Source organism: Mauremys mutica, chromosome 11, assembly GCF_020497125.1.
Source record: "Mauremys mutica isolate MM-2020 ecotype Southern chromosome 11, ASM2049712v1, whole genome shotgun sequence".
Classification (NCBI taxonomy): domain Eukaryota; kingdom Metazoa; phylum Chordata; order Testudines; family Geoemydidae; genus Mauremys; species Mauremys mutica.
The window spans coordinates 78,321,488-78,348,974 of record NC_059082.1 but is presented as its reverse complement, the minus strand read 5'-3'; the positions used below and the strand labels follow the sequence as shown (position 1 = coordinate 78,348,974).

Here is a 27,487-nt window from a genome sequence, read left to right as displayed (position 1 = left end):
GCAACATCCGCCTCGCGCCGCCGCACCCCCAGCGTAGGAACCGCCTCGCTCCTGGTGACGCGAAGGGGCGGGGAGCGCGTTCATTGGTCGGCCGACGAATCCCGGCCACTTCCGGCTGTGGCTATGGTGACCGGGATAGCCAGGTAGGGTAGGAAGTGGGGCGCGAGGGGTCCCGCCCGTGCAGGGCGCGCGGGTGGCCCCGGGGTCAGGTAGGGCTCCGTGTGGGGACCGGGCAGTACCAAGGCTACGGAAGGAAGGGCAGCCTGGGGCGGGGGCCTGGCTCTGCCGAGCTGCTGGTCCGGCTGGGGACCCAGCCCCGTGGGCTTTGGGGCGGAGCGAGCCCGGCTGAGACGCCTCGTGCAAGGCGGGGAGATGGGCACTAGCCATGGGGCGGGGTCCGTGACCTCTATGCGTCTGTCTCCCCCCAACAACCCCATCTCGCTGGGCATGGGAGGGGAGGCCTCGTAAAAGGGTCCTGCTGAGGTTCACGACGCTGCAGCTGCAGCCTTGCGACCCCTGGGACGTTGGGCAGAGGGAGACGCGATCAAGCCCTTCGGCTGTAACTTCTAGGTGTTACTTCTCTTCCCTGCACGCTTGTTGGTAATAGAAGCTGAGAGATCGTGAGAAGGGGCAGGGGACGGAGAAATTCCTGGGAAAGCAGCCCTAGAAGTGAGCGGCGCCTGCAGCTGTGCTGCAAAAACAGCTTCTTGGTCTGGCAAACATCCTGTGGCTCTCCCCCGAGGAACCCTGGTCCACTTGACATTAGTAGATCTGATGTAGAACGACTTCTGCTGTCAGATTATTATGGTACGGAGAGATTAGAGAAAAGGGGCATAAAGATAAGTAGCCTAAGGGACTGGTAAGGTCTGTTGTCTGGAACCTGAAAGGGAGAGTGGGCATGAAGACTAGTGAGTTGCAGAGCACCACTGGAGAAGGGAGGTGGATCTGGCCAGTTTTGTTGGCTTTTCTTTGCTGAGTTAAATTTAGTTATGACAATTAAAGGGGCTAGTTCTGTAACTAAGTGTGAAATTTGAAAAGCTTAATTCTGAGATGTAATTGCAATCTCTGATATGAAGAATTTGTGTGTGGTGACCAGTTCTTTAGCTACAGGAGGGTACAAAGTCAAATTACTATTAACAAACAGCTGTTAATAACTTATAGTCTTGGGTAATGGGATAAAGAACATGTTGATTTCTAGGTTACCAATTCAAATCCATCCCAAGACAGTAGTAGTGACCAAAAGTCATTGCTGTCTGATGGCTGTTCAATGGCCTATATGAAACACAGAGCTGCATCTCAAGCCAGGTCTACATGAGAAACTTTTGCCAGTATATAAATGTTAGTTTGAGGGGGTAGCTATTTGCATTTGGGGTTTTTTGACATTTGTATGCTGACAAAATTCCTAGTGTAAAGGCAGTTATGCCTACACAAAAATGCTTTTGCTGGTATAGTTTATATCATTTGGAGAACAGACTAAACTTTGCAGTAAAAGCACTCTTTTGACAGTGAAAGCTGTGTCTACACTAGTATGGTTTGCCAGTAAAGCTATTCTGGAAAACCTTTTCTAGTGTAGGCCTGGTCTTGGTTTGGGTCCTAGTGGATACCTGTCAACATCAGAAAAATCACAGTTGGCACCTTTGTTGGTAGTCTCAGCAAAGAGGCTATAAACAGAATGAGTTGTACAAACTGAACTACCCCATAGATGTAGTCCGTAGAGCTCAGGAAGGCTGGTAAGACAGTGTGTGAGGAGGGAAGGAAATTGTGTCACTGCTGTCCATACTGTATCTTAGGGCTTGTCTACACTGGCACTTTACAGCGCTGCAACATTCTCTCAGGGGTGTGAAAAAACACCCCCAAGCGCAGAAAGTTTCAGTGCTGTAAAGCACCAGTGTAGACAGCAGCAAAGAGTCCTGTGGCACCTTATAGACTAACAGACGTATTGGAGCATGAGCTTTCGTGGGTGAATACCCACTTCGTTGGATCCGACGAAGTGGGGTATTCACCCATGAAAGCTCATGCTCCAATACGTCTGTTAGTCTATAAGGTGCCACAGGACTCTTTGCTGCTTTTACAGATCCAGACTAACACGGCTCCCCCTCTGATACTTGATGCCAGTGTAGACAGTGCACCAGTGCTAGGAGCTATGCCCCTCGTGGAGGTGGTCTTTTTAGAGTGCTGGGAGCCTCTCTCCCAGCACTGTGCTGCGACTACACAAGCCACCTTAAAGCACTGCCAGTGCAGACTAGCCCTGAGTCTGGGAATAAAGATCTGTGCAGGGCTCTCAAGCCAATACCTTTCATTGCTGTTATATTCACTAATTATAACTTAAAGAAAACAAGGGAGGAGGGTGAAATTGGAGATAGGTTAATTTCTCCAAAATATTTCAGATGGTGTTTGCTCTGACAGAATAATTTTTAGTAAGATATTCTTTTTGGCTTTTGAATTTTTTCCCCCCTATATTTGTTAGTGTTTGAACTTGTGCACGACCTCAGGCACCTCAGCAGAGGACTTAGAAAGGGGGATTTAGAAATAAAGTTGTATGATCCAAAAAAATTGCTAAGATTAAGAATGATCTGTCCTGAACTCCCAATCTGGCAGTCAGGTGCTGAAAACATTTGTTTTTTCCTGTCTCACGTGGAGATCACTGTATTGTATAATGACCACATGTCAAATCATACACAACACAGTGACATTTCCTGTTGAAATACAGATATTGTTTGACTTAAGATAGAGTTTGTAGTAATGTCTACAGGATGGGCAGCTTGTAGAAATAAAGGTGCAAAAACTCAAGCCTCAAAGTAATAGAACTATGTCCATTTGAAAACAAAACCCCCGAAACCACTGATTTCTTGCTTTCCATTGTGTTCTACTATGTACAACAAAATTCAAAACCAAGATCCTTACCACTTATGGTTCTTAGAGCGTCCATGGCACTCTTTGTAAGAGTAAGAGAGTTAACCATGACATCCTGGCCAAATTCCAACTTGGGTTATTGCAGGCTCTCCCCCTAAATTCCCTCTGCCTTTTCAGTTGGATACAGAAGTTTTGAATTTCTGTGTCATGTTGGTGAGTTCTGTGGAATGGTCACCGAGTGCCACCTTAGAAGTTTTAGTGATGGCTGATTGTCTCTGACTAGTTTTCACATTATTTTCAGTTCATAGAGTCCTTTGGAACAAATGGTGTTATGTAAATTGTAACTTAATTATTTACATGTGTAGGAGTGCCTGGCCACCCTTCTCCGTCAGTCTTGGAGGGAGGCCATGCCCCCTCACTCAGGTCCCTGACAAGGCAAGGGTTACTGGGGAAATAGCAGTTTCTAAGGCAGGGGTGGGCAAACTACGGCCCCGGGGCCACATCCGGCCTTTCAGATGTTTTAATCTGGTCCTCGAATTCTTGCCAGTGCTGTGGCTCCTTAAGCAGCAGCATGTCCCCACTCTGACTCCTGTGCGTAGGGGCAACCAGGGGGCTCCGCACACTGCCCCTGCCCCAAGTACCACCCCCGCAGCTCCCATTAGCCAGGAACCGTGACCAGTGGGAGCTACAAGGGCGGTGCCTGCAGACCGGGCAGCTCACAGAGCCACCTGGCTGCACCTCCATGTAGGAGCTGGAGGGGGGACATGCCGCTGCTTCCGGGAGCGGCTTGAGGTAAGCGCTGCCCAGAGCCTGCTCCCCTGAGCCCCTCCCACGCCCCAACCCCCAGCCCTAGCCCTGAGCCCCCTCCTGCCTTCTGAACCCCTTGGTCCGGTCCCAGTCTAGAGCCCCCTCCCGCACTCTGAACTCATTTCTGGCCCTACCCCAGAGCCTGCACCCTGAGCCAGAGTCCTCATCTCCTCCCGCAACCCAGCCCCCAATTTCGTGAGCATTCATGGCCCACCATACAATTTCCATACCCAGATGTGGCCCTCGGGCCAAAGAGTTTGCCCACCCCTGTTCTAAGGGCTTGTCTACACTACTGGCTGGGTCGACGGCCACCGATCGATCCAGCAGGGGTTGATATATCGTGTCTAATGTAAATCGACCGCTGATCGTGCTAGCGTTGATTCCCGTACTCCACATCAACGAGAAGCACAAGGGGAATGGATGGGAGAATGTCTCCCGTAGACACACCACAGTGAAGATGCCACGGTAAGTAGATCTAAGTACATCAACTTCAGCTACGTTATTCACGTAGCTGAAGTTGTGTAACTTAGATCGATCCCCTCCCGTAGTGTAGACCATCTCTAAGGCCCTGGTCCTTTAGGCAGGGCCAAGCACCAGAGAGTCCAGGGGCTCAGGCCCTGAGCACCAAACAGTCAGACATCCTGGCTCTGGCAGACAGCAGACCAACGCAAGTCTGTTGGCCTAAGGTAGGGAGGATGCCACCCCAGGGGTGGGGTTGGCAGCAAGGGGTAGGGGGACCCTGGCCCACCCTATTGCACCAGGTCCCAGCCCAGAGCCCTAACAGTGGGGGAGGTTTCCACCACTGGGTCAGTGGGGATGCAACTCAAATACTGATCTGGATTCAGGCAAGCACATAACCCAACTATCATCTGGTATCCCTGGGCTACTTCCTATATTCACCTCATACCTGTTGTTCGGGGTTCTCTTCCAACTCCCCGAGGTTCACTGCTAATGGCAACTCTCTGGGTCCTCATCGCTGTAGAGGTCTCCATTGGGTTCAGTCCTTGGCAGGAGGCATCTGTCTTCTCCAGCAGCTCCAGCCCAAATGAGCTGCAGGGCCTGCCTTTTATTCTTCCTGTCCCGCCCCTCTGCTTCCGGCAGGGCGGGTGTGGGTGTCCTGGCTTTGCCCACCAAGGGGCAAGTGGGGGAGGCCAAGCCCCCTTGCTACAACATGGATTTAATCACTTCACTGTTACACCTGTATGTTTTTCTTATCAAATTCTGAATTAGTCTTTGAACCTCAGTCTGTCATTTGCAGAGAACTCTCATGTGGTCACATGGAAGTTCTGAGTTTGTTACCAACTAAAAATTGCTGTTCACTTTTCATGAGATCATTGTAGCAGTTTAATAGGTGATGTTTCTATAGCAGTTTTTTGAAGTCTTAGCTGATCTTTGGAGAGAAATTTAAATCACACCTAAGTGGTTGGCTCAATAAAGAGATTAACTGATATGAAACATAAACAGCCCTGGGCCAAGCGCTTAAGACACTGGGACATCTCAAGGATGGAGAGAAAGGAGGGTTTTGTTTTTGTTTTTGAAATGTAGTGTGATCCAGTTTCAGGGTCTCTACTCCACTGGAGAGCTGAACTACGCTTGGAACATGCTCCTACTCTGCAGAGATCTCAGCTAATCCATGAGTCTTTCCTTGCCCCTGCAAAGTACATAACATTCATTATTCTTCCTGGTAGCTGTTCACTTCAGTCCCATCAGCACCAGCTTAAAAAATTCAGCCGCTCTCTCTTCAAAGATTATTTTTGTTTTGTTTTTTTCTCATTCTTCTCTATATCTATATAAGCAAGGGGACCTAAATGACTCTCCCATCTCCAAGGTCACAGACAGTGTTCCTGAGGTCTGTTGCTAGAGGCTGTTCTTGGCAATTTCCTGCCAGTGTTGGAGTGAAAGTGGCTGCTTGGCCCCCTGCCACTTCCCAGTTTAGATCTGTCTGCCCCCTGTCACCAGACCAGAGGGAGACACTATCACAGGGAGCCGCTGCTGGCAAGGGAGCTCTTTTCAAAGGTAGGAGATTGTACTTTCTTCAGACCAAAGACAGTAGCTATCACAGTACAGGGCTGCACTTCTTCCAGCACAGTCACTCCCCTACATAGGGGCTCTTCTCTCTTTTTGTTTTATTTTTTAAATGAGACCCTTCGCTTTCTAAAAATACCCTCACAGTTGCTACCATTTGTCACGTAAAGGACAACGTGATTCTAGGAGGCTGGAGTTACAGGAGAATAGGTATTATGAGAGACACTTCTTCACCAAATAACTGTCTTAGGTTTGCGGTTTTTCAGAGACCCTTGGTATTTTAACTTGTCTGTGGAGCTTTAGTGCTCTCTTGTACTTGATAGACAGACCCTTTCACTCCTTCTGACTCCTATTACCTTCTGTTCGTTTTGTTTTGAGGGGGGAAATTATTTGCATGTGTGGCTGTGATGTGTTTTATACTATTTCATCTTTTTGACAAGTTCCCAATAATTTGTATTTGTTTATATTAATTACAGTTTTTATTTACCCTCCTAGTCAAGGTCCTTTCTCCTCCCCTGCAATCTGTATGTTCTTCTGTGCTTTTGGGGGTTGTGAGAGTTATGATCAGTGATTTGCGACAGTTATGAGCATGGAGTCCCCTCTTCTCCAAATAATTTGGTGTCATCTTAAACCTTCCTTCTAGCTGTCAGGAAAAGGTAGTGGATCCAAGTCTTGGAATGGTTATGTTGGGATCTTGAACTTTGAAGCTGGAAGTCTGGGGAATGCCCATTGCATCTTAAATTAACCAGCACGGTTGATATATGGGCTGCCTCCTCGTATCGCTTCCTGAGATTCCTTTAGTTACTGTGAAATTTCATCAGGTTGTAGGCCTTCTGGCCTTCTTCCCACAACCTTTTGAGTATTACAACTTGACATTTTGTGCTGTGGATAAAGCCCTTGTTGATTCCTAGCCTGTATTCCTTCCCCAGTTCACAACTACTCATTCCTTCAACCCCTCCACCAAGTAAACCTCAAGAAAACTGATCAGGGCACATTCTGATACCCTGTTGTGTCAGCAAAGATGCTGTGCTCAGTGAAACTGATAGTACCCTGCTTAATAAATGAGAGCACACCCTGTACTGAATTCCTTGGTTTCTGTGGCCATCCATTCCAAGTTGGGTCTGCCTTCACACTATCTGTCAATCGTTATCTGTATATAAACTCTCACCGCAGGACACAACAACTAAGGGCTAGATCTGTTTCCCATTAAAAGGGAATTCTGGGAGCTGCAGTAGTGCCCAAGGTGAGAGATATTCTTGCCTTTCATGAACCACTGAAATCCTTTCCATCAGGAAGTTAGTCTAACTGGCAGCTAGTAGGAGCTACTTCTGTCCATCCCTTTTATGTATTTAGGGACTATCAAGCAGTGTCCAGATTCCCTCTGATACTCCACAGCACAGGCTATTCCATATATTGACCAGAAAGCAAGGTAGGATAGGGTTTTCTATTCAAGCTATGACTAGTGAACGAAACCCTCCCTGGAGTTTCCAACCCCAGATGGCCAGGAGAGTAGCTCCCTCCTTGAATCAATCCTAAAATGTCCTGAATGGTGGGGCCATCAGGCTATGCATTCTGCCCTTATTTCCATAATTCATTTGCTGGACAGTTCCTTAATGGTTTTAAATTCCACTGGCAGCGATGGTCCCTGGTGATGTTCTTGATTGAATGAAGGACCTTTGCTCTCCCCATAGAAATATAGACTGTAGAACGGCGAATGGAATGCAGTAACCTCGTGCCGTGTTTACTTGGGGCAAACTGTCCTCCAGCACCAAGAGACCCAGAGTGGACTAAGGTATTTTCTCTGTTGACCATGGAATCCGAGACGGTTGTTCCTTGGGCGCGGATGTTTACAAGATGGTTTGTAGTTTTTTACTTCCTATCCATTTTCTATTGGTGCTGCCTTTTGCTTTAATTGGATTCTCAAAAACCACAAGTGAAGAAAACAGCAGATTGCTGGGAGCTTTCACCAGCCAATAGGGAGCCACACATACACAAGTCACCTTCTTCTGCAAAGCCTTTTTACCCCAAGTCATGTGACTGTGAGGAACGGGGATAGTTGCTGGTATCCGTGTTGTTATGTTTTTTCATCCTCTTGTCTGGTTAATGGTTTCACTGTTGGCCACTGCTGCAACTCTTATGCCATAGTGATGCTTTCCAAAGCGCTGAAGTGTTCCAGCACTGCAGATGAGATGTACTTGGTACATAATGCACCAAAGGGCTAAAGTGTGTTTGTGAGCATAAACAAAAGCCTTTGTAAACATGACGTCTTAGCATTCCTCTTCTGTATTTACTGTTTCAGTGACATCCATATTAAGCTTGTTCAGTTTTACAAGTCAAAGAAATAAGTGGGTTGTTGTTTTTTTTTACCTGTAAGTTGATCCTGAAATTGGAGCAGAGCTTAGTGATCTAGGTCTGAGGTACTTTAGCAATTCTTTCCTATGCTTATACCTCTCCAAGACAATTAAGATCAACCGTGTTGTCCCTGATCTCTGTCCTAAGGTCTCACGCCTGACTGAGGTGGGGCTCTCTTTGTCTTGGGATTCTTGTTTATAGAATTCCATTCCAATTCCATCCTCAGAGTCTCTCAGTGGCTGGCAAGCCTTCCTATTCAGGTAGGTATCTCTGATCATTCGTATCCCCCGTTTCACCAGTTCTTTCTTCCTGGAAATTGTAAAATCAAAGTCCTGCTGCTGGTTGTGCATCTGGTTCACTGTGATCTTGAGGTGGAGATTAGGTCACTTGTCCAGTTTCCTCATGCATAAATATGGAAATAGAAAATGGGCAACAAAAACTATTAAAGGTACAGAGGCTTCCAGATGAGGGAATTAAAAAGACAGAACGGCCTAGATTAGAGAGGAGATGAATAAGAAGTGATATGATAGAAGAGAATAAAAAGTGTGGTGTACAGAGGTGGTGAGTCAGGCACTCATTTATGTTCTTTCAAAATGCAAAAACAAGGGGATGCTCAATGAAATTAAAAAGCAGATGATTTTTTTGGTCAGTAAACCAGATGACTGATCCCCACAACAGCCTGGTGCAGTAGGTAATTCTAATCAGTAATAACTTGGATGCTTCAGAATTGCTATAGATGGGAATTGTCCATATCCTGTAGAACAGGGTGGTTAGCACAGTCGTAAAACTGGTTAAAAGGTATTATATCCCCACTGTACACATGGGGAAACAGAGGCAAAGAGGTTAAGAGCCAGATTTCCAGAATAGCTCAGCTCCCTTATAGGCACCTCAATTAAGTGGCTAGCTCCCAGTGAAAACAGCTTAGATGCCTAAATGGGAGTTGAACATCTACCCTGCTGTAACTTGTTCCAAACACAAAGGGCAGTGCTAGGGCTTTGCCTCCCAGTTTTGTACTCAAACTCTAGATCATGGCCTCCTCTTGTTCTCTGTGGGTATGTCTACACATTAAGGAAAAACCCGTGGCTGGCGCATGCCAGCCAACTCCAGCTCAAGAGGCTCAGGCTGTGGGGCTGCTGCATAGACTTCCGGGCTCAGGAACCCGCCCACCCCACAAGGTGGATTGGCTTATATCCACCTGGAATAATGTATAGGTACTTGTCTGTTATGATCAGCATTTCGATACTGTGGTGATGAATGCTATAGAAAATTCTAAGATGTTTTTATAGTACCATAGATGTGCAGACACTTCCCCGCCCAAGGAGCATGTGGTCCAACTGTGTCATGCACAAGAAAACAAATGCAAAGAGTGAACAAAAATGTAAAACGAGAGAAAAGGAGGCTGTTGGAAATGGAATCTCTGAGCCTAATTTTGTAACATGGTACTTTAAGATGTCCAAAACCAAATGTCCTGTTGTGATGCTCAAATTGGCATTTAAGTGTTTAAAATGGGCATTTACATGATACTACCAATTTTGTGCAGCATTTTGACATTTTCCTGAATGTGTCCACATGAAAACTGGGTCCTGTGTGCTGGAGAGGGGCCAGGGTGGGGGGCAGAGAGTGGGTAAGTGTATGTTAGCGTCTTAATCTGGTCAACATCCTAAAGGGAAAAAGGGTCACCAACAGGTTTCAATCTCTTCCTAGCTTTTCTGGCTGTGAAATGCTCATTTGCTTTCATTTTGTAGCTCTAGGAAGAACATTCCCAGAGGGAAGCTCATGGATCTCACCTTCACAGCCATTGTCCCACTGCTTCTCGGCAGCGTGGGGCTCTTCGCCCTCTTCAGGCTGCTGCAGCGAATGAGGATGCGAGCCTACCTCCAGGATGCAGTAGTGGTGATCACAGGAGCTACATCTGGCCTGGGGAAAGGTGGGTCTCGAAGCACACTGCAAGATGGCGGGAGGCTGGGATGCGGAGGGGTCTGAGTGAAGAGGAATTGTTTGTTCGGAGCCACACCCTTGTGAACACGTAACAGCATGGAGCAGAACGTTTCTGTGCCTTTGCACCTTGGAGAGGTAATGGGAATAGCTGTACATCCAAACCAGTCATGGCCACCCAAACTACACACTTCCACGTAGGATACCATACCTCAGCTCTTACTAGAAAGGCCCCTATTGATTGTTTATATAAACCTGAGAGCTCATTGAAGTGGTAGCAGAGACCCTATACTGTGTCAAGGGCCTTTGCCCACCTAACATACTGGGAAAGCCAGGAGAGCAGGGCTTTGGAGCTGTGCTCCGGCTCTGCTCCAGCTCCAGGCAAAAACCTGCAGCTCCACTGCTCCGGAGCTGCTCCGCGCTCCAGCTCCGCGCTCAGCTCCAAAGCCCTGGATACATGGAAAATTCAAAGACTGTTGTGTCAACTTTATAAATGCCAGATGTATTTGTATGGGCTAGGGATTGTATTCTGGCTCCATGGGAAAGTTACAGGAGTTTTATATAGGAACTAAATCATTGGAGGAGGGGGGCAATTTACTGCAAATCTCTAGATTGGTAATAAGTCTGGAGAAGCCTCACATTGCATAGACAGGTTTGACCTGATTAAAGAGGTCTGAAAACCTTATCACATGATGCCCCTGACATGGAGAGAGAGGGCCACTCACATCTGATCCAAGAATTTACATGGGACTGTGAGGGACAGGCCCTGCAAAAGGACCTGGCATCTTTTAAAACTTGCTAGGGTCTGTGTGTGTGGAAGATGGGTGACCCTTGGTAAGCTAGACATGTGTACATGAGTTGTTCATTGTTTTAAGATTTGTCTTCTCTGAAATGCTGCTGTTCTGAATAAATACTTTGCTTTATGAAAGCTGGCTGGTCCCTGGTTAACCCTGTTGTTGTCACTGAGAGAACAGGACTGCAGGCACTGAACTAAAGTCAGGCCTGCTGAGGGGATTACGGAGAATCGCCAGAGAAACTGCAGCCTAAATCCCCAGTCTATAGAGAGTGTTGTGGGACACCTTAGAAGCCTGAGACCTAAGTGGGGTGACCTCAAGGAGGATGTTAAGGGCTTAAAGGTGCAATTACCTCAAGAACTGTGACACAGACCATTTCTGTAAGACCTTCTGGAGCTGGTGGTCTGGACTCGTCTCCTCTTATACTTCCAGATTATCTTTTCCCCAGTCTGTTCCTGTCCACAGTTATGGAGCATGATTCTATGCATGCTTCTCTCTCCTTGGGTACAAATCCCAAGTGGGCAAATTTTAAGTTCAAATACCCCACCCCACTACTGTCAATGGGAGCCAAGAACTTTAAGAAATGCAAAGGTGGTGCATTTGAACAGCCATCAAGTATGTGACCTGGTAGTTTTTGTCAGTGGGAGACTTATGCGCAGGCTGGGTGGATGTGCTCTATAATTCTTCTTCCCAGAATTGCCTTAAAAAAGCTTCTTGGGCTTACAGTGTCCTTTCTGCTGTCTTTTGTGACTTCTCATTGTCACTTGTACAGCTTGTGTATGTCCTACCTTTTTGTGTGGATTTGTCCTTGAGGAGCAGCAACCACACTAGCGGAATGGTCAAAAATATACTGGATGCCCATCTCAGCCAGTCAGAACTGAAGAGCTGCAAGTGTGAGGGGGCGGGAGGAGTATCATGTTTCCTGATTGGAAGAGAGACAGAACCAGCGTCCTGGGACAGACCTTTGAAGTCCAAGTAGCATATTGCAATTTAAAGACCATACGTTTATTGGGAGTCGCTTTCCTACTTGTTGCTTTTCAACTAAAGAGCAAGAAGGGATCCTCCCAGCCCAAAATTCGTATCCCCTTTTAAAATTTTAGTTCCACCCATTATGCAATCAGTTTTCCTCTCTTATAGGCTCTGCTGCATTAAAACCCCAAGCAGAGCTTATGCCATCTTTTTCCTGGGGCTATTTATACATTGACACATCTAATTACCTTTGGCAAAGTATTGTTCCACACCCTTAGATGTCATCACAAAGCAGTCCAGCGTAATTAATAAGGGATTTACTTCATTAGGTCATGATCAAAGGGCGTGGAAGGACATAAAGCTGCACTAGTAGTTAAGAATTACACCAGAAATAAATAGCCCTGAGAGAGGGATAACATCACATTATTTTTTTGTTGCCTTTTCTTAAGGGTTAGAATAATAGTAGCTGGATGGATAAGAGTTATCATCAGGGCCCTACCAAATTCATGGCCATGAAAAACATGTCACAGACTGTGAAATCTGGTCTTTTGTGTGCTCTTACCCTATATTATACAGATTTCACAGGGGAGACCAGCATTTCTCAAATTGGGTGTCCCGACCCAAAAGGGAGTTGCAGGGGGGCTCACAGGGTTATTTTTGGAGGGGAGGGGGTCACAATATTGTCACCCTTACTTCTGAATTGCCTTCAGATCTGGGTGGCTGGAGAGCAGTGGCTGTTAGCTGGGCAGCACTCTGACGGCAGCACCCCGCCAGCAGCAGCGCAGAAGTAAGGGTTGCAATACCATCCCAGGCCATTCTTACTTTTGCACTGCTGCTGCTGGTGGCAGCTCTGCTTTCAGAGCTGGGCTCCCAGCCAGCAGCCACCGCCGCTCTCCAGCTGCCCAGCTCTGAAGGCAGCGCCGCCGCCAGCCAGCACAGAAGTAAGGGCAGCAGTACTGCCACCCTCCCTACAATAACCTTGCGACCACCCCCCCACAACTCCTTTTGCGATCAGGACCCCTAAATTACAACACTGTGAAATTTCAGATTTAAATAGCTGAAATAATGAAATTTACTATTTTAAAAACCCTATTATCATGACATTGACCAAAATGGACTGTGAATTAGGGATGTAAAATAGTAAATGGTTAGCCAGTAAGCAGTAGTCTTACCAGTTAACTGCCCTGTTAACCGCTGGGGCTGGGGCCGTCGGCCGATTGGCACGGCTGTGGTTAACAGGTTAAACAATATAATTTTAATCATTGAAACGGTTAACTTTTTAAAACAATATTTACATCCCTACCATGAATTTGGTATGGCCCTAGTTATCATCTCATTGCAATGGCAGGATGCATTCTCCCTTCATAGAGAATGAAGCTGCCATTATACATGACCCTAGTGCATTTGGCTAGGAATGATTTTCCAAGGCCCCTGATGTTGCAGATGCCTGAAGAGGCAGTGTGTCCATGTGTTATGTTCCTCCTCCCACTTTGTCTCCACCTTCCAATGGCATAAGTCATTTGTTTCTAGTCCAGGAATGTTCAAATACTGGACCTTAAACTACAACTTTGATTTACAGAAAAACTAGTTGAGATCCTTTTTCGAGGCGATGATTTCCATTACACTGGCAGCTAGAGGCTAAGGCCCCCGTGTGCTAGGCACTGTATACACACAACAAAAAGTTGGTCCTTGCCCAAAAGACCTTACTTTACATTTTAAAACTAGGGACAACAGGTAGACATGGGGAACTTAAGGGGACAGTAACATAGTTATGAGCAGTGACCAGAACACACCAACTGCCTAACAGCTGTCAAGTGTTTCTAAAAGACAGAGCTTCTCTCTGACTCCAAGGCCTTTCTGCTGGGACTCGTGCTTCTGCGGCAGCCTAGCTTTTCAGACAAAAGATGAAAAATTAAGATACTACTTTAAAAATGAAAAGCTTTTCTATTAGAAATGTGGTATAAAGAAAATGCGTCTTGCTGTAAGTTTAAGATTCTGTTGGCATGTTTGAGAGATGATTTGGTCATTTGTGAGGTGATCAACATGGCCACCTCCAACCCATGCTAATGGGATCTTTAGTGCATGTCTCCAGCTATAAAATAGATACAAAATCTGTTTCTGGCATTAAAACATCTGCTTTTCTATTATCCCCTTCCCCCAAAGAATGTGCAAAAGCTTTCCATGCAGCTGGTTCCAGACTAGTGCTTTGTGGCAGAAATGGTGAGAGACTACAGGACCTGGTGCAGGAGCTCTCTGCCAAGGCCAATCACGCAAAGAATGTAAGTACAGGGAGAGAATGGGCTATCGCATCCTGGTGCTGGGATTGCTGTTCCTGCCATTACAAGATATGCAGAATTTCTTGTTGAATGAGAGTTACAATCCTGCAATTATCAGCAGTTTATGCTGCATGTATGGGAGTATAATCTAGTGATGTGTCCTGTCTTGCAGAAAATGTTCATGAGTCAACCGTCTTAAAAATGATCCATGATTTAACAAACCATGTGCGTGCAGGATGTAGACCTGTACCCCTGGCAGAGTAACTTAATTGACTTTCATTTTGTTTTTGAGCTCTACCTATAAAATTGGTGCAGGTACAATCCCAGGATAACAGAACAGGCTGGGACTCTGGCTATATCAGACTCATTTTATCTAACAAAGTAGTAACACACTGGTGCAAGAGAGATTCCAGGGGGATCGCACTTGCTCACTCCCTGCCTGACAGCTGGTGTTGGGAGCAGGCCAAAGTGCAGTGCACTCCAGCTATTCTGTACTGGTTTATTGGCCCACAGAGTTATACATGGTGGCATAACTTAGAGCTGCCGTAGGGGGGTGCAAAGGTGACTTAAAGCCGCCTTTTGATCCTCTCTCACCTTGTTCCTGCACCAAGTGCAGAAATGGAGCAACATAGAACTGAGGCCCTTAGCTGTATCTCCCTCTGTCCTATCAACACATCCCCCCCAAGCAGGGCAGAACAAACTGGAGGGATGTGTGCATGGTACCTCCATGTACTCTGACATCTACTTCCACAACTCTAAGCAACACAAGAATCTTCTGCTGTGCTCTTGGGCCAGTTTCCTCATTAAATAGTTCCTTGTCTTTGGTATTTCCACCCTTCACGTCGCCACTAACCCTTCCTTAATGCAGAATGGTGATCCATGTTTGTAAAGTGTTACCTGTTTACTGCGGTTCAAATCCCCAGTAGTTTGAGGATGGGACTGCTTGGAGGATGTGGGTAGGAAAGAAGAGTAGACTCTTCCCAATAGACTTCCGTGGGACAGTTCCCGACAGGATATCACAGGTAGAAAACTGATCTCCACGCCACTCCATTTCATTACCCTTGTTATTTCCAGTGCTGGGAAGATCAAGAGGTGGCCCAGTTGTGAGGATCATAGAGTTCTAAGATGTGGCCAGTGGCAGCCACCCTCTATACCAGTAATACTCAGACCTCAGTATTTCAGGATCAACATTACCCAAGAGAGTGACAGAAGTATGAATTCATTCTTTCATTTACCAAGCCTCAGTCTAAGTATCACTGCTCCATGCTATGGATGTGTGATCTGAGATTGACATGGTCCCAGCATGCAGTTCTTCAGATTTGAGCAGAAAGCCTTGTGGAGCAAGATGGAACATTGCATGCTGGGATCTGTAGCTTCTTTAGTCCATACCAAAGGAAATGGAAATTTGCTCTATTGATGATTGTGGGTTCCTTGCAAATAGCCACTGCAGCCTATGATTGGACAAAGGTTGGGTGCTCCTGCCTTCTCAGCTTTGAAGGTACAGTCCTCTTCTTTGCACCTTCTCCCTAAGAAATGGGAACGAATGGTCAGGAGTCCCGAAGAAACCTTTTCCTAACATGTAGTTTGTTCACAGATACACAAACCTTTCACTGTGATCTTTGACCTCTCTGATACTAAAATGGTAGTAAGTGCTGCTGAAGAGATCCTGAAGTGTGTGGGTCATGTGGACATACTGATCAACAACGCAGGGATCAGTTACCGAGGCACGATATTGGACACGGGGATGGATGTGGACAAAAAAGTGATGGAAACCAACTACTTTGGTCCTATAGCATTCACAAAAGGTATATACCACGTATCCCTTCCTCGTGCTTTCAGGCTGGGCTGTTGCTTAGCTCGTCAGATTGGGATTACCCCTGCCCCTTGTCCTTGCCTCGCCAGCTGTTCTAACTGCTCACCATTGCCCTCCGCTTTACGTTGCCACCCCATTCTTAATCCTATCAAGATTCTTCAGAAAAACCCTCCTGAACTCTGTCTTTACTCTCTCACTTCTCAGAGGCCCTTGCACTAGAATAGTTTCTTCCATAATTGTTGCGTACCCATATGTGTGTATCCCTGGTGACAGCCCTATTTTGTTTTAGTCTGGTTTGGAAAAAGTTTCTGTGTAGACAGCAAAACTGGGATCCGTCTGGGAAGTGGTTACCTTACACGTTTAGAAATATTGAAACCAAGAGCAAAAGCCCCTTTATGACTTCCAAGAGGAGTTTCCTTCTGCCAAGCCATAGAGGGTTAGAAAAAGACAGACACACACCCTTCTTTCTCTACACAGAAGTGATTTGCCTCTCCTCCCCTTGTAACGTTTCTGTTGCTCCCTGGTGCATCCTGCCACTTTTGCTGTAGAATGTAAACCCTCCAGTCCTGCCTAAAATTGCCCAGAGTTCAGATGGGCTCAGCAGAGCCTGTCTTCTGTGAACTGTGCTTAATTGCTTTGGCTTAACTAGCATCTGTTGTACTCTTATCCATGACCTTATGCGGGGTGTGTGTGTGTTATTGTAGTGCTTGGTGGTCACGATCAGGGCATACTGCGTTAGATGCTGCACAAACACTTGGTAACGTCTATCTACCTTGCTCTTCAAACCTCCTCTGATTCTAGTTCAGTAGACATTTCAAGAGATGCCTCGTTCTCCCTTCTGCCCTGGTAGAACCCCAGAGAGCACAGCCAGACTGCAATAGCCAGGTTTGCTATCCCAGCTGAAGCTGCAGTTAGTGTTCAGGTTTAAAGTGATAATCATGCTGCATGCAACCCTTTTGACTCCCAAGGAGGATGGTGCATGAGTCATTAGGAGTGTATAGAATAGTTCATGATGCAAGGTGCCTCTAGCATTGCAGTCTCAAGTGGAGCTGGAAGATTTGGGGGGTGAGTGGGGAAGAGAGAGAGAAGAACCAGGAGAGAATGGATCTTCTTGGCATTGTTTAATATGGGGCCTAACAAGGAGCTTTCATTTTAATGTGAGCATCTTGTTAACCAATGTCCCCTGGCCCTGGCCCCTAAATTGGATCAGCAGACCTTAGATGATGCCAGGTTTTATAGTGGCACTGCTCTTATAAACACTGATTCTGGGTAGCAGTAACAGCAATTGTTCTTCTGAATGAGTCTCCCCCCTCTCTCTCTAGCTCTTCTGCCCTCCATGATCAAAAGACAACAAGGCCACATTGTGGTGATCAGCAGCATTCAAGGCAAAATAAGCATTCCTTTCAGATCAGCATGTAAGTACAGGACCTGTATGCAGGATGGGGGAATAAGAGTCCGGGGCTGAATATTTGGATACTATTTTCACTGCTCCCATCCTTGGAGGAGGCACTATGCATGGAATGCAAGAGCTGTGGAACATTCTCAGTGTGGGCTCAACCCTCTGACACAGTGGTCAGAAGTGTTCAAGGGAGGGGAGCCTTGATCACAAGTCTTAAAATCTTCATAGACTGAAGCACTGGTCTAAAATTCTCAGGGGAGGGCAGGCCAGGATCCTCCTTCTTTACCCTGACAGCTTCATGGCATCATCCATACTAATGTCCGAGAACCCCCGCAAGCTTTAGTTACTAGGATTTGGTTCATAATCATATTGCCGTTTATCCATGCTCTTTTCCTGGCTGCTGCCTGACAGTTCTCCCTGGGTGTAGGGATCCTGGAACGCAGAAGCATATCCTGTTACTTAAAGAGCACAGTAAATTGTACGCTGCCTTACCAAAAATGCATAAGCAGATAAGGTCTTTGGCATGAAGAGCCTGCAGTCGAATCTGGACATATAAGGGTAATCATTCAGACTCAAGACAAGAGCCATCTGTGAAAAAATTAGTGTAGGAGACCTCAAGGAAATAGGGATTTGAAAGGAGAGAGGGAGAGCTTGAAACATGGGAAATTGGAGACCATTTCAAGCATAGACTGCAGGATGAAAAGAAGGTACAAAGCTGAGAGATGAGAAGAACAGAAAATAAGGAGGAATGCAAATGAGTGGAACTGGAGAGGGGAAGCCAGTGAAGGGTTTCAAGAAGGGGTTGTGACTGGTCAGAGCAGCAGCAGCAGAAGATAACAATGGTGACGTTTTGAATAGATTAGATTGGGGGAGAACAAGATGAGAGGTGGAAGCTGAAATAGCTGATACTATATGCTCCAGGCGTGGACCTAGGTTTTGGAAATTGGGATGATGAAGGGGATATGGATTTTAGAGACCACATAAAGGTGACAGGACTTAATGAGAGCCTGAATGTGGGGTGGAGTAGGGAAGAAAAGAGATGCCGATTATCTAGTCTTGCAGACTCCATGATGGGGGAGGATTAGAGTGTTCATATTGGACTGAGAAGAGAGACTTTGGGCAGAGGTTCAGTTGAGGTGAGGGGATGCATGGAAAAGAAGTGAACAAAAATCCTGCCCTAGGCTGTATGACTTGTCTCTGCTCCCACCTTGTTGTGTGAGCAGGTTTTTAAATTAAGTAAATGTATTTGAAAGAAGCCACTCCCTGGGCCTGCTCTATGCCTGGTCATACCAGGCCCTGCTGTCCTGCTATTGGGAATTATATTCCCACTCTGCCTCAACACAAGAACAAATGGATATAAACTGGACATTAGGAAGTTTAGACTTGAAATTAGACAAAGGTTTCTAACCATTAGAGGAGTGAAGTTCTGGAACAGCCTTCCAAGGGGAGTAGTGGGGGCAAAAGACATATCTGGCTTCATAAACTTATCAAGCTTAGTCTTGGAGGGGATGGTATGATGGGATAGCCTAATTTTGGCAATTAATTGATGTTTGATTATTAGCAGGTAAATAGGCCCAATAGTCTGTGATGGGATGTTAGATGGTGTGGGATCTGAGTTACTACAGAGAATTCTTTCCTGGGTGCTGGCTGGTGAGTCTTGCCCACATGCTCAGGGTTTAGCTGATCACCATATTGGGGTCAGGAAGGAATTTTCCTCCAGGGCAGATTGGCAGAGGCCCTGGAGGTTTTTCGTCTTCCTCTGCAGCGTGGGGCACAGGTCACTTGCTGGGGGATTCTCTGCACCTTGAGGTCTTTAAACCACGATTTGAGGACTTCAGTAACTCAGACAAAGGTTAGGGGTTTGATACAGGAGTAGGTGGGTGAGATTCTGTGGCCTGCGTTGTGCAGAAGGTCAGACTAGGTGATCATAATGGTCCCTTCTGACCTTAAAGTCTATGAGTCTAACCATGTATTTCCTCAATTGCTCTTCAATGCTGAACTCCAGCTCTTATCAAATGTGAGAAGCAGCATTGATTGTTCTAGGGCCTTCTGCCCAAGTCAGATATGAAGCCCTGTATCCTGGCCAGCTTCCAACTTGGGTAATGACATTTTGCCTTTTGAAAATGCCTCTAGCTTCCATTAAGAGTTGCTGTTCTTCGCTTCTTGTAACAAAGCAATATAGTGTTGCAGTGTGCTGTTAAATGGTGCTGTGCTCTAGTGCCAAAGGGGTTGAAGGTGAAAAAATTAGTCTGAACCCTGCTCCTCCTCCCTCTGACTGCATGCCCAAGTTGTGTTTTGCAGATGCAGCCTCCAAGCATGCCACCCAGGCCTTTTTTGACTGCCTGCGAGCGGAGATGGAACAGTATGAAATCGATGTGACTGTTGTGAGCCCTGGCTATATTCAGACAAATCTGTCTGTCAATGCTGTAACTGCAGATGGATCTCGCTATGGAGGTGAGGATTGGCCTTCTGTACTCATAGGAAACAAGATCACGTTTCTGCTAACAAACTACTCTCAACGCCTCCACCTCGGCAGTTTGCCAGATCTCCATGTTGCAGGCAAGAGAGTGATTGCATTAGCAGAGTTCTACAAAAGGGTTGCATCGGCCTCAGGAGTTTGGGAAATGGGGTTTGCCTCAGGGAATGGCTTTGGATGCTGGCTGTAGAGGTGTCCCCAAGGAGCAGCACTGAAAGCTGAGATCTCTCACAGACTAAATTGCTATTTAGGGGTTATACAGGGACCTCAAGGGGCTTTAAATGGTACATAGGAGCTGGTATTTTTAACAAGCCAATTCTGTGGCACTCCACACCTGTTTGAAACAAGCTTAATTGACAGTATCAGAGGCGTAGCTGTGTTAGTCTGTATCCGAGGAGTCCAGTGGCATCTTAAAAACTAACAGATTTATTTGGGCATAAGCTTTCGTGGGTTAAAAAAAAAACCCCAAACACTTCTTCAGATGCATCTGAAGAAGAGTTTTTTTTTTAAACCAGGAAAGCTTATGCCCAATGTGACAAAGTTCCTCCTCTACCTTGGTGGGTCCTGCGCTTATTGGCGGATTTGCTCACCTCACAGATTTACCCTGTGGGTCAGGAAACAGCCCAGAGACCTTCCCCTCTGGTAGACGCCACAGTCCAGGTCAATTCCTCCTGTGTTTGATCAGGAGTTGGGAGGTTTATGGGGAACCCGGGCCCGCCCTCTACTCCGGGTTCCAGCCCAGGGCCCTGTGGACTGCAGCTGTCTAGAGCACCTCCTGGTACAGTTGCGCGACAGCTACAACTCCCTGGACTACTTCCCCATGGCCTCCTCCCAACACCTTCTTTGTCCTCACCACCGGACCTTCCTCCTGATGTCTAACAACACTTGTACTTCTCAGTCCTCCCACAGTATACCTACCCACTCTCAGCCTCTTGCTCCCAGTTCCTCGCATGCACTTCCTCTCCTCTGGCTCCCTTTGGCCTGACTGGAGTGAGCCCTTTTATAGCATCAGAGGGGCCTTAATTAGAGTCAGGTGCTTAACAGCCTCACCTGATTCTTAGTAGGTTAATTGGAATCAGGTGTTCTCATTAGCCTGGAGCTGCCCCTGCTCTGGTCACTCAGGGAACAGAAAACTGCTTATCCAGTGGCCAGTATATCTCCCTTCTACTACTCTGCTGTTCCTAACTAGCCTGGGTCTATCACACCAAAAAAAACCGTGTTAGTCTTTAAGGTGCCACCAGACTCCTCATTGTTTTAATTGACAGTGTTTCTTACAGTGTTGCTGTAGCCATATTGGTCCCAGGATATTAGAGAGAAGGTGGATGAGGTAATATCTTTTATTGGACCAACTTCTATTGATTAAAAAAAACATACTACCTCATCCACCCGGTGTCTCTGTTTCTTACAGGGATACAAAGAATATACAGTAGAAAGGAGGCAGTTAGTTGAGAGGGAAGGAGACACACGAGTTCAGATTACTGAACTCAGCTCCAGCTGAGTTTTGGGGAATATGGAAACTCTCCATATTCTCCCTCACTTCAGCCAGTCAATATGCACCTGGCATTTATGCAGTCAAATGGCAGCAAGTGAAACTTGTGAGAGCGTTCAACATTGGAGCCTCCATCCATAACTGAATTAAAATGTCTAATAACGCCTCTGGTGGATCATGTGGTTCAGTGGTGGAGCAATGGCCTGGGATCTGGGAGGACCCCATCTACTGACATGAGCTCAGCCATCACTCCAAACTTGGGCTCCCAACAAACCCACCTGAAATTGGTTTAAAAGCAAGAATCTCACTGACAACAAAATACTGTGTGAGCTGAGCTTTCCTGGGGAAATAACCCATCAGAAATGAGTGCTTACCTGCTGCCATCCATGCTGATTTCCCTTTGCTCTTTACAGTTATGGACAAGAACACCATTGAAGGCAGAACAGCTGCAGAGGTGGCTCAGGTGGTTCTTAATGCAGTGGGGCAGAAGAAGAAGGAGGTGCTCGTAGCTGGCTTACTGCCATCCCTGGCTGTTTACCTGCGAACTCTGTCCCCCAGACTCTTCTTCACCTTTATGGCATCTAGAGCAAGGAAGGAGAGGAAAGCAAAGGACTCTTAGTCAGAGCTCAGCTCCCCTGGGCATTGACTAGGAAAAGGAAACGAACTCAGGCATCTTGGCTTTGTCGATGGATGTGTTACTTCAAGAAACAAATGTAAAAGGTTGCATCTTACCATTGTGTGCAGAGTTGAAAGTTCCATGCAGATCACGGGAGGCCCACGGTGCCAGAAAACAGTGCCTCACCGTCACCTAGAGGCGGCTTCCTCTACTACAGGCGAACTGCCTGAAGCTGCAGGGATGATAGCTGAGGAGAACCTTTCCCATTCCCCCCACCCTCATTTTGAGTTTTATTGCTCTCCAGTGAGTAGGAACTAAAGCCAAGCACAGGCAGATGGATGTTCACTTTCCCCATACAGTGCTCCCAGTGAACTTCAGTCCTCACCCAGGAGCTCTGCAGAGTCTGCTCCCAGTCTGATCCAGCAGTTATCCCTTGGGTTGGAATGGTCTCCTGTGTCCCTAGTACACAGCATCACTTGATTTAAGCCAAAGTTAACTGTTCAGTGCTGCTTTTTAAACAGTTTAAAGTGCCCAGGTCCGGGCTAGGAATGACACCATGGATATCTGCACTGGATGGAGCAGGAGTGACCCATTAAGCCACCTAGCCTTCCGATCAGTTTTTGTATTAGCCTTTTTCTAAAGTAGCTCTAGAAAGACAAGCGCTCCACAGCAGTGTTCGGCTCCAGTGCACGTTGCTGCCAGGTAAGCACTGAACCCCCGTGAAAGGTGGTGGCGACGGCAGCAGCAGCAGCAGCGTGAACCTTTGACTGTAAAACACTCAGCATTGTTCTGCTGTGTGCCTAGAGCAAGGAATAAGCTGTGACCCCTTTGGTGCCAAGCAACAAGCCTTGTGATGACAAGGGGTGGGAAGTGAACCTGTAGGTGCAGCTAATGGAGACAGACCCATATGGTCTTACCTGTTTTAAAGCCATTGTGTGTTAATTGGGACCTATTACCCCAAAATACAGTGTGGAAGCAGTACCCTGCTAAACAACTTCAGCATTGAGGCTCCAGGGAGAGGAAACTATCCGTCTCTTCTCCCATTTTCCCTGTGCCTAACAGAGCATCTCCCTCACAGAGGGAGGCAGGACACTCATCCCTTCTCCTGAACACTGGTTACTAGTGGGAAGGTTAGAATCTGTACCCTATAGCAGGGTGGTGTTGCTCAATTTTCCACTTGTTTGATAGGTCAGGCAGAAGGGGAGTGGACTCATTCTTAGCTTCCTTATTTTAAAAAAACCCTGATCGCAGAAACCGAGTAAAATCTGTCCATACCAAATCCCTGCACTCAGCTGCTAGCCCATCCTGTGCTTATTCTTAGTCTCCATTTCTGCACACTTTACCACTCTTGCATGTGTCCTGCCTGTAAGTGCACCTCAAATGATGGAAATAAAAGTTGTACTCTGTGTCCCCTCAGGGTTTGAAATGAAGTGTTTTGTGCTGCAGCCCCTGTCAGGCAAGGCAGCTGAAGCCAATTTGGGGGCATTCCTGTGCTGGTGCCCTGCCAGCGGGGAGTTAAGATGACGTTCTAGCACCATACACCTTAGTCCTAGCCCCTGCTGGCTTGGGCAGAGTCTCACTTGGAGAGTAGCCCTCTCCAGCTTCCATTCAGGCAAGAGCGAGTTGTCGTGCAGGGCAGCCTTTTGCAAGGGTGAGGGGCTTGGAGGGCCTTCCCCTCTGAAACCTGCTTCAGGTTTTCACCTTAAAGTACTGAATTGCTTCTGCTCTGTGGGGACCCTTGCCCCTGAAAGCCCTAGCAAAACATTACATTGTAGAGCTGGTAACAGGATAAGCATTACAACTCCTTGGACGGCTGACACCACAAGCTTCTTGTGTAAAATCTCAGAGCTGAAGTTATGGCTAGTGGAAGCTTTCTGGTGTCCTACCTGAAGCTGAAGGATCTCCCAGCTAAGACTTAAATCCAAGGCATTACCAAGCACTGTTGTCTTTAACCACTTCCTGCTTGGGAGGGGAGCAGCCCTTCTACTGAAGGGAACTTGTTCTGTGTTTATTAGCTTAAGTTTTCAGACCTTCCTACAATGGATATGTTGTGTAGTTCTTGCTACACAGCCAGTATGTCATTTAACCTACCTGGATCCTTGCACTGTTAGTGGAATACAGCACTTCTTACTAGTCTTTTCCACCTGCACCATCTTCAGCCCCTAACAGTGGTTCTAACAGAGAACAGCGCACAAAACAAATTGGCAAATTACCATTGTAGATGCTGCTTGTGAGCACCACCAGGCTTGGTACACTCTGGCACATCACACCAAGCAGCTAGGAATGTTACCTGATAATGAAAGAGTTTTAGAACTGCACTGTACGTATTTACAGAAATATCATTGTAGCAGCCAGCTGGGATTCTGCACATTATTCATATTTGTAAAATGTTTTTTTCCTCTCCCTCATGAAGTTTAAGATACTTCGAGCACCCCACCTGCAGGAATGGTGGCCAGGCACCAGTAGGGACTGGAATACTCATTCTGGGGAGGAGGCTGCCCTCTGGGGCTCTTAACCCCTGCAGGACAAGAACCTCACATGCAAAGGGTTACGAGCTTTACACAAAGGCTAGGGGGTAGCTCTTGTAAGCAGGATTGGTGCAGAGCCCATGGCTACCTGCACAACTCATCCATTGTACAAGTTACTGACCATGCTTTGTGCTTGTCTTTATCCCCTGACTTCCCTTGGTGGAATCATCTACATCCCATCTCAGTTAATTGAATAAATGAATCTGAAGGGGGTGTGTGTGTGTGTGTGTGTGAGAACCAACACAGCCATCCTAAACCTCAGCTTTTATAGCGACTCCTCACTGTCTCCTATTGTTGATAATCTCATTACAGGAAGAACTGACAGTCTCAGGCACAGGCCACTGCTTCATTCACTTCTCACACTGTGGCTTTCAGATGGCACAGAATTCACTAGCAGCCAGGGGATGGTGCTGCATCCTGTCAAATCACTCTAGATAGTTCTGGGCTGTTTCTCCCTACACATACCATGGTAGAGCATTTCGTCTCCCCACCACCTACTCCTTCTATAACAAGAGCTTAACCCCAAAACACTACTGATGCTAAATGGAATTTTGTACACGAAGAATCAATTTTTAGCACACCATCCAGAATCTGCCCTTCCACCTGAGCTGGCAGCTGGATCTTGCCTTCACTGTTTATGCCTGCACATTTCTCTTGTGTTTCAAGTACTGAATTCTTCTTGTGATTAAGGTGCAATCTCTGTTTTGCTAGGACAAAAATTCATGATAGTTGCTGGCTTTGCTTGATACTGACCTCTGAAATTTAGTGCTCAAATGAGGTGTGTTTCCACATGTCCTCTCATGCCTTGGATGGAGTGACAGCTCTGTTACTGTACAAAATGGAACAATTGCTCACTGAAGCAAGTAGGTCCAGCTGCCTGTTCACAGTTCAGCTTGTAATAAAAAACCCACCCTTTGACCCATTTTTTTTAAATCACTAAACCTCAGCTGATCCAGATGCACATAAGGAGAGCCAGGTAGGGTTTAGTTCCAAGTCACACCGACCCTTCCTGGGCAAGGGAAGGAGTGACACTGACTGGTACCAGCACAGAGGCTCCTTGGCAGTGAAAGGAAATGAGTGGTCTTGCCAGTCCTCCCTGTCAGGTAGGAATTTTTGCTTTGAACAGCATTGCTAAAGGAGCTAGGTGCAGGAGTCCAAGCCAGCTAGGTCCCCTCTGCCAAGTGGTACGTTCCAGATGACTTTGATTAAGGCAAGACCTGAGAAATGAGAGAGAGTTGGAAAAGCGTAACTCCAAGGCTGGGCACAAAGCATTTGTTTCTTCTCCCCCTACCAAAAAAAAAAAAAAAAGAGTGCAGGCAGCTGCTCATTGTTGCTATAAATAAAATAGCTCTGACATCTCAGCTACTTTTAACCTTGGATGGAGATAGCTGCATTAGCAGCTTTTGTAACAGAACAAAGGCCAGGGCTTTCACAATGGCCATTGTCTAGTGAGGCCAGCCCAGGCACCCGAAGAGTCAGAAGTGAACTGATTCCACAGCAACTCCCTTTAAAGCCTCCACTTGGCATTGTTCACAGGCATTTCTAAATCTGAGCATTTGAGTTACTCAAATGCTGTTTGCAGGCTGTGAAACATTAGCCTGTCATTAAGGCTAAGATTTTGTCATGGTTATTTTTTAGTAAAAGTCATGGTCAGGTCACGGGCAACAAACAAAAATTCACAGAAGCCGTGACCTGTCTGACTTTTGCTGCTGCAGCTCCATGGTTTCCCCCACCACTGTGGTTCCCCCTCTGCCCACGGCTGCTGGAAGCTGCAGGGTGACTAGATTTCCCAAAGAGAAAATGGGACACCCCCAGCCACTTGACCGAGGTGTCCCCCTGTCGCCAGAACCCTGAGGTGGGCCCCACTGACTGTCAGCTAGAGTCCTGCAGCCCCTGAGGCTGAAGCAGACAATGTCATGGAGGTCTCTGGACTTCATGGACATGACTTCCATGACCTCCGTGACATAAACATAGCCTACCTGTATCTGTGCAGGTAGAGGACATATGCCTGAAGCAAAAGCTTTGCCTTCCATACCAGATGCTTAAATGAAAATAGAAGACTACAAATCCCAGACCTTAGTCAAAATATTCTGCTGAAATTTCGACGTGATAGGGAGTTTTCTGGCCTGCTGTGCCATATGGAAAAAGGTGAGTTTAGTTTGGTCTCTGACCTTGTGTGACTCCATTCCAAGGTCAGTGCCTCAGCTTTGGAGGTCAAGTTGCAACAGCTATTTAAGCAGGCAGTACACCTGTACATACCCGGTTCAGGTTACAGGACTTTGCTCTCATGTCCACGGGAAGCAGAGCTGTCTTTCTATAACAGATCACACCTACCATCCCATCTGGCAGGAGGAAAAAGGAGCCTGTGTCTACTCCTCTTTAAAACGCAGTTTTGCAAGATTGGTCAGTTACAAATGCTTTTCATTCACGCAGAACAGGATTTTGACTGTTTCCAGCTAGGAAACAGGAAACAGGAATTCATGCACTAGATTGAATTTTTACACAATTCAGTAGATGGCCTCTTGCACTGACAGCAAGTTCCTCTAGAAGTTATCACCAATGCCAAAGGAAGTAAATGATCAGGGCACATGTTGCTAATACTATTTTAATTTCACATAGTGGTTGCACAAATATGCGTGACAGTAACAAAATATGACAAGGGTGAAGTCATCAGCTGCTCCCCTCTGGAGTCCTTAACTCCAATGCAGTTTAAGACTTACCTACCACACCAAGAGAACTTAATCTTACACCCAATGGAGATATGTTCACACTGGAGAAGAACTTGTATGCAAGTTGAGCAAGAAGTGCGTGGCACCAACAGGAAATTTAGACCGATTCCCACTGAGCTCAGGAAGAAAGCAGCAGGACAGCACTGCAGTCTAAGAACAGAGCATCAGTGCTCAAGATAGATCATCATAAACACCGTCACAACTGGCACCCTTCACCAAGAAGCAACTGGTGATGCACAGGAAGTCAAATACCCCATTGCTCACCAAAGCCATCCCTTCATCAGACTGCAAGGTCACATGGGCACTGCTGCTGTGTATATAAGTAGTGTGAATTGCCATGGCTTCCATGGCAAAATGTTAGGTCCCCTCCCCACTTGATCCAAACTCCTAAAAGGAGCCACTTTAGTAGGAAAGAGCGCAAAAGCA

General features: G+C 46.6%; 1 protein-coding gene across 3 annotated transcripts; it reads left to right on the top strand.

The window, feature by feature from the left end:
- Positions 1-22: 22 nt before the first annotated feature.
- Positions 23-23,220, top strand: DHRS7B (dehydrogenase/reductase 7B). Of its 3 annotated transcripts, XM_044978790.1 has the most exons (8): positions 41-143; positions 608-807; positions 9,783-9,964; positions 13,899-14,014; positions 15,606-15,816; positions 17,147-17,239; positions 19,525-19,677; positions 21,602-23,220. In XM_044978790.1, exons 3-8 carry the CDS (start codon positions 9,814-9,816, stop codon positions 21,805-21,807), a joined length of 930 nt encoding a protein of 309 aa, XP_044834725.1. In that variant the 5' UTR covers positions 41-143; positions 608-807; positions 9,783-9,813; the 3' UTR covers positions 21,808-23,220. The 3 variants fall into 3 exon arrangements, with proteins under 3 accessions (XP_044834724.1, XP_044834725.1, XP_044834726.1); XM_044978789.1 differs by lacking the exon at positions 608-807 and having other exon boundaries at positions 23-143; XM_044978791.1 differs by lacking the exons at positions 41-143; positions 608-807 and adding an exon at positions 191-209.
- Positions 23,221-27,487: the final 4,267 nt, after the last annotated feature.

Coding starts and splice junctions, on each gene's coding strand:
- DHRS7B (XM_044978789.1), top strand. CDS start 124: ATGGTGACCGGGATAGCCAG. Junction 144..9,782: donor ATGGTGACCGGGATAGCCAG/GTAGGGTAGGAA, acceptor TTCATTTTGTAG/CTCTAGGAAGAACATTCCCA. Junction 14,015..15,605: donor AGGCCAATCACGCAAAGAAT/GTAAGTACAGGG, acceptor GTTTGTTCACAG/ATACACAAACCTTTCACTGT.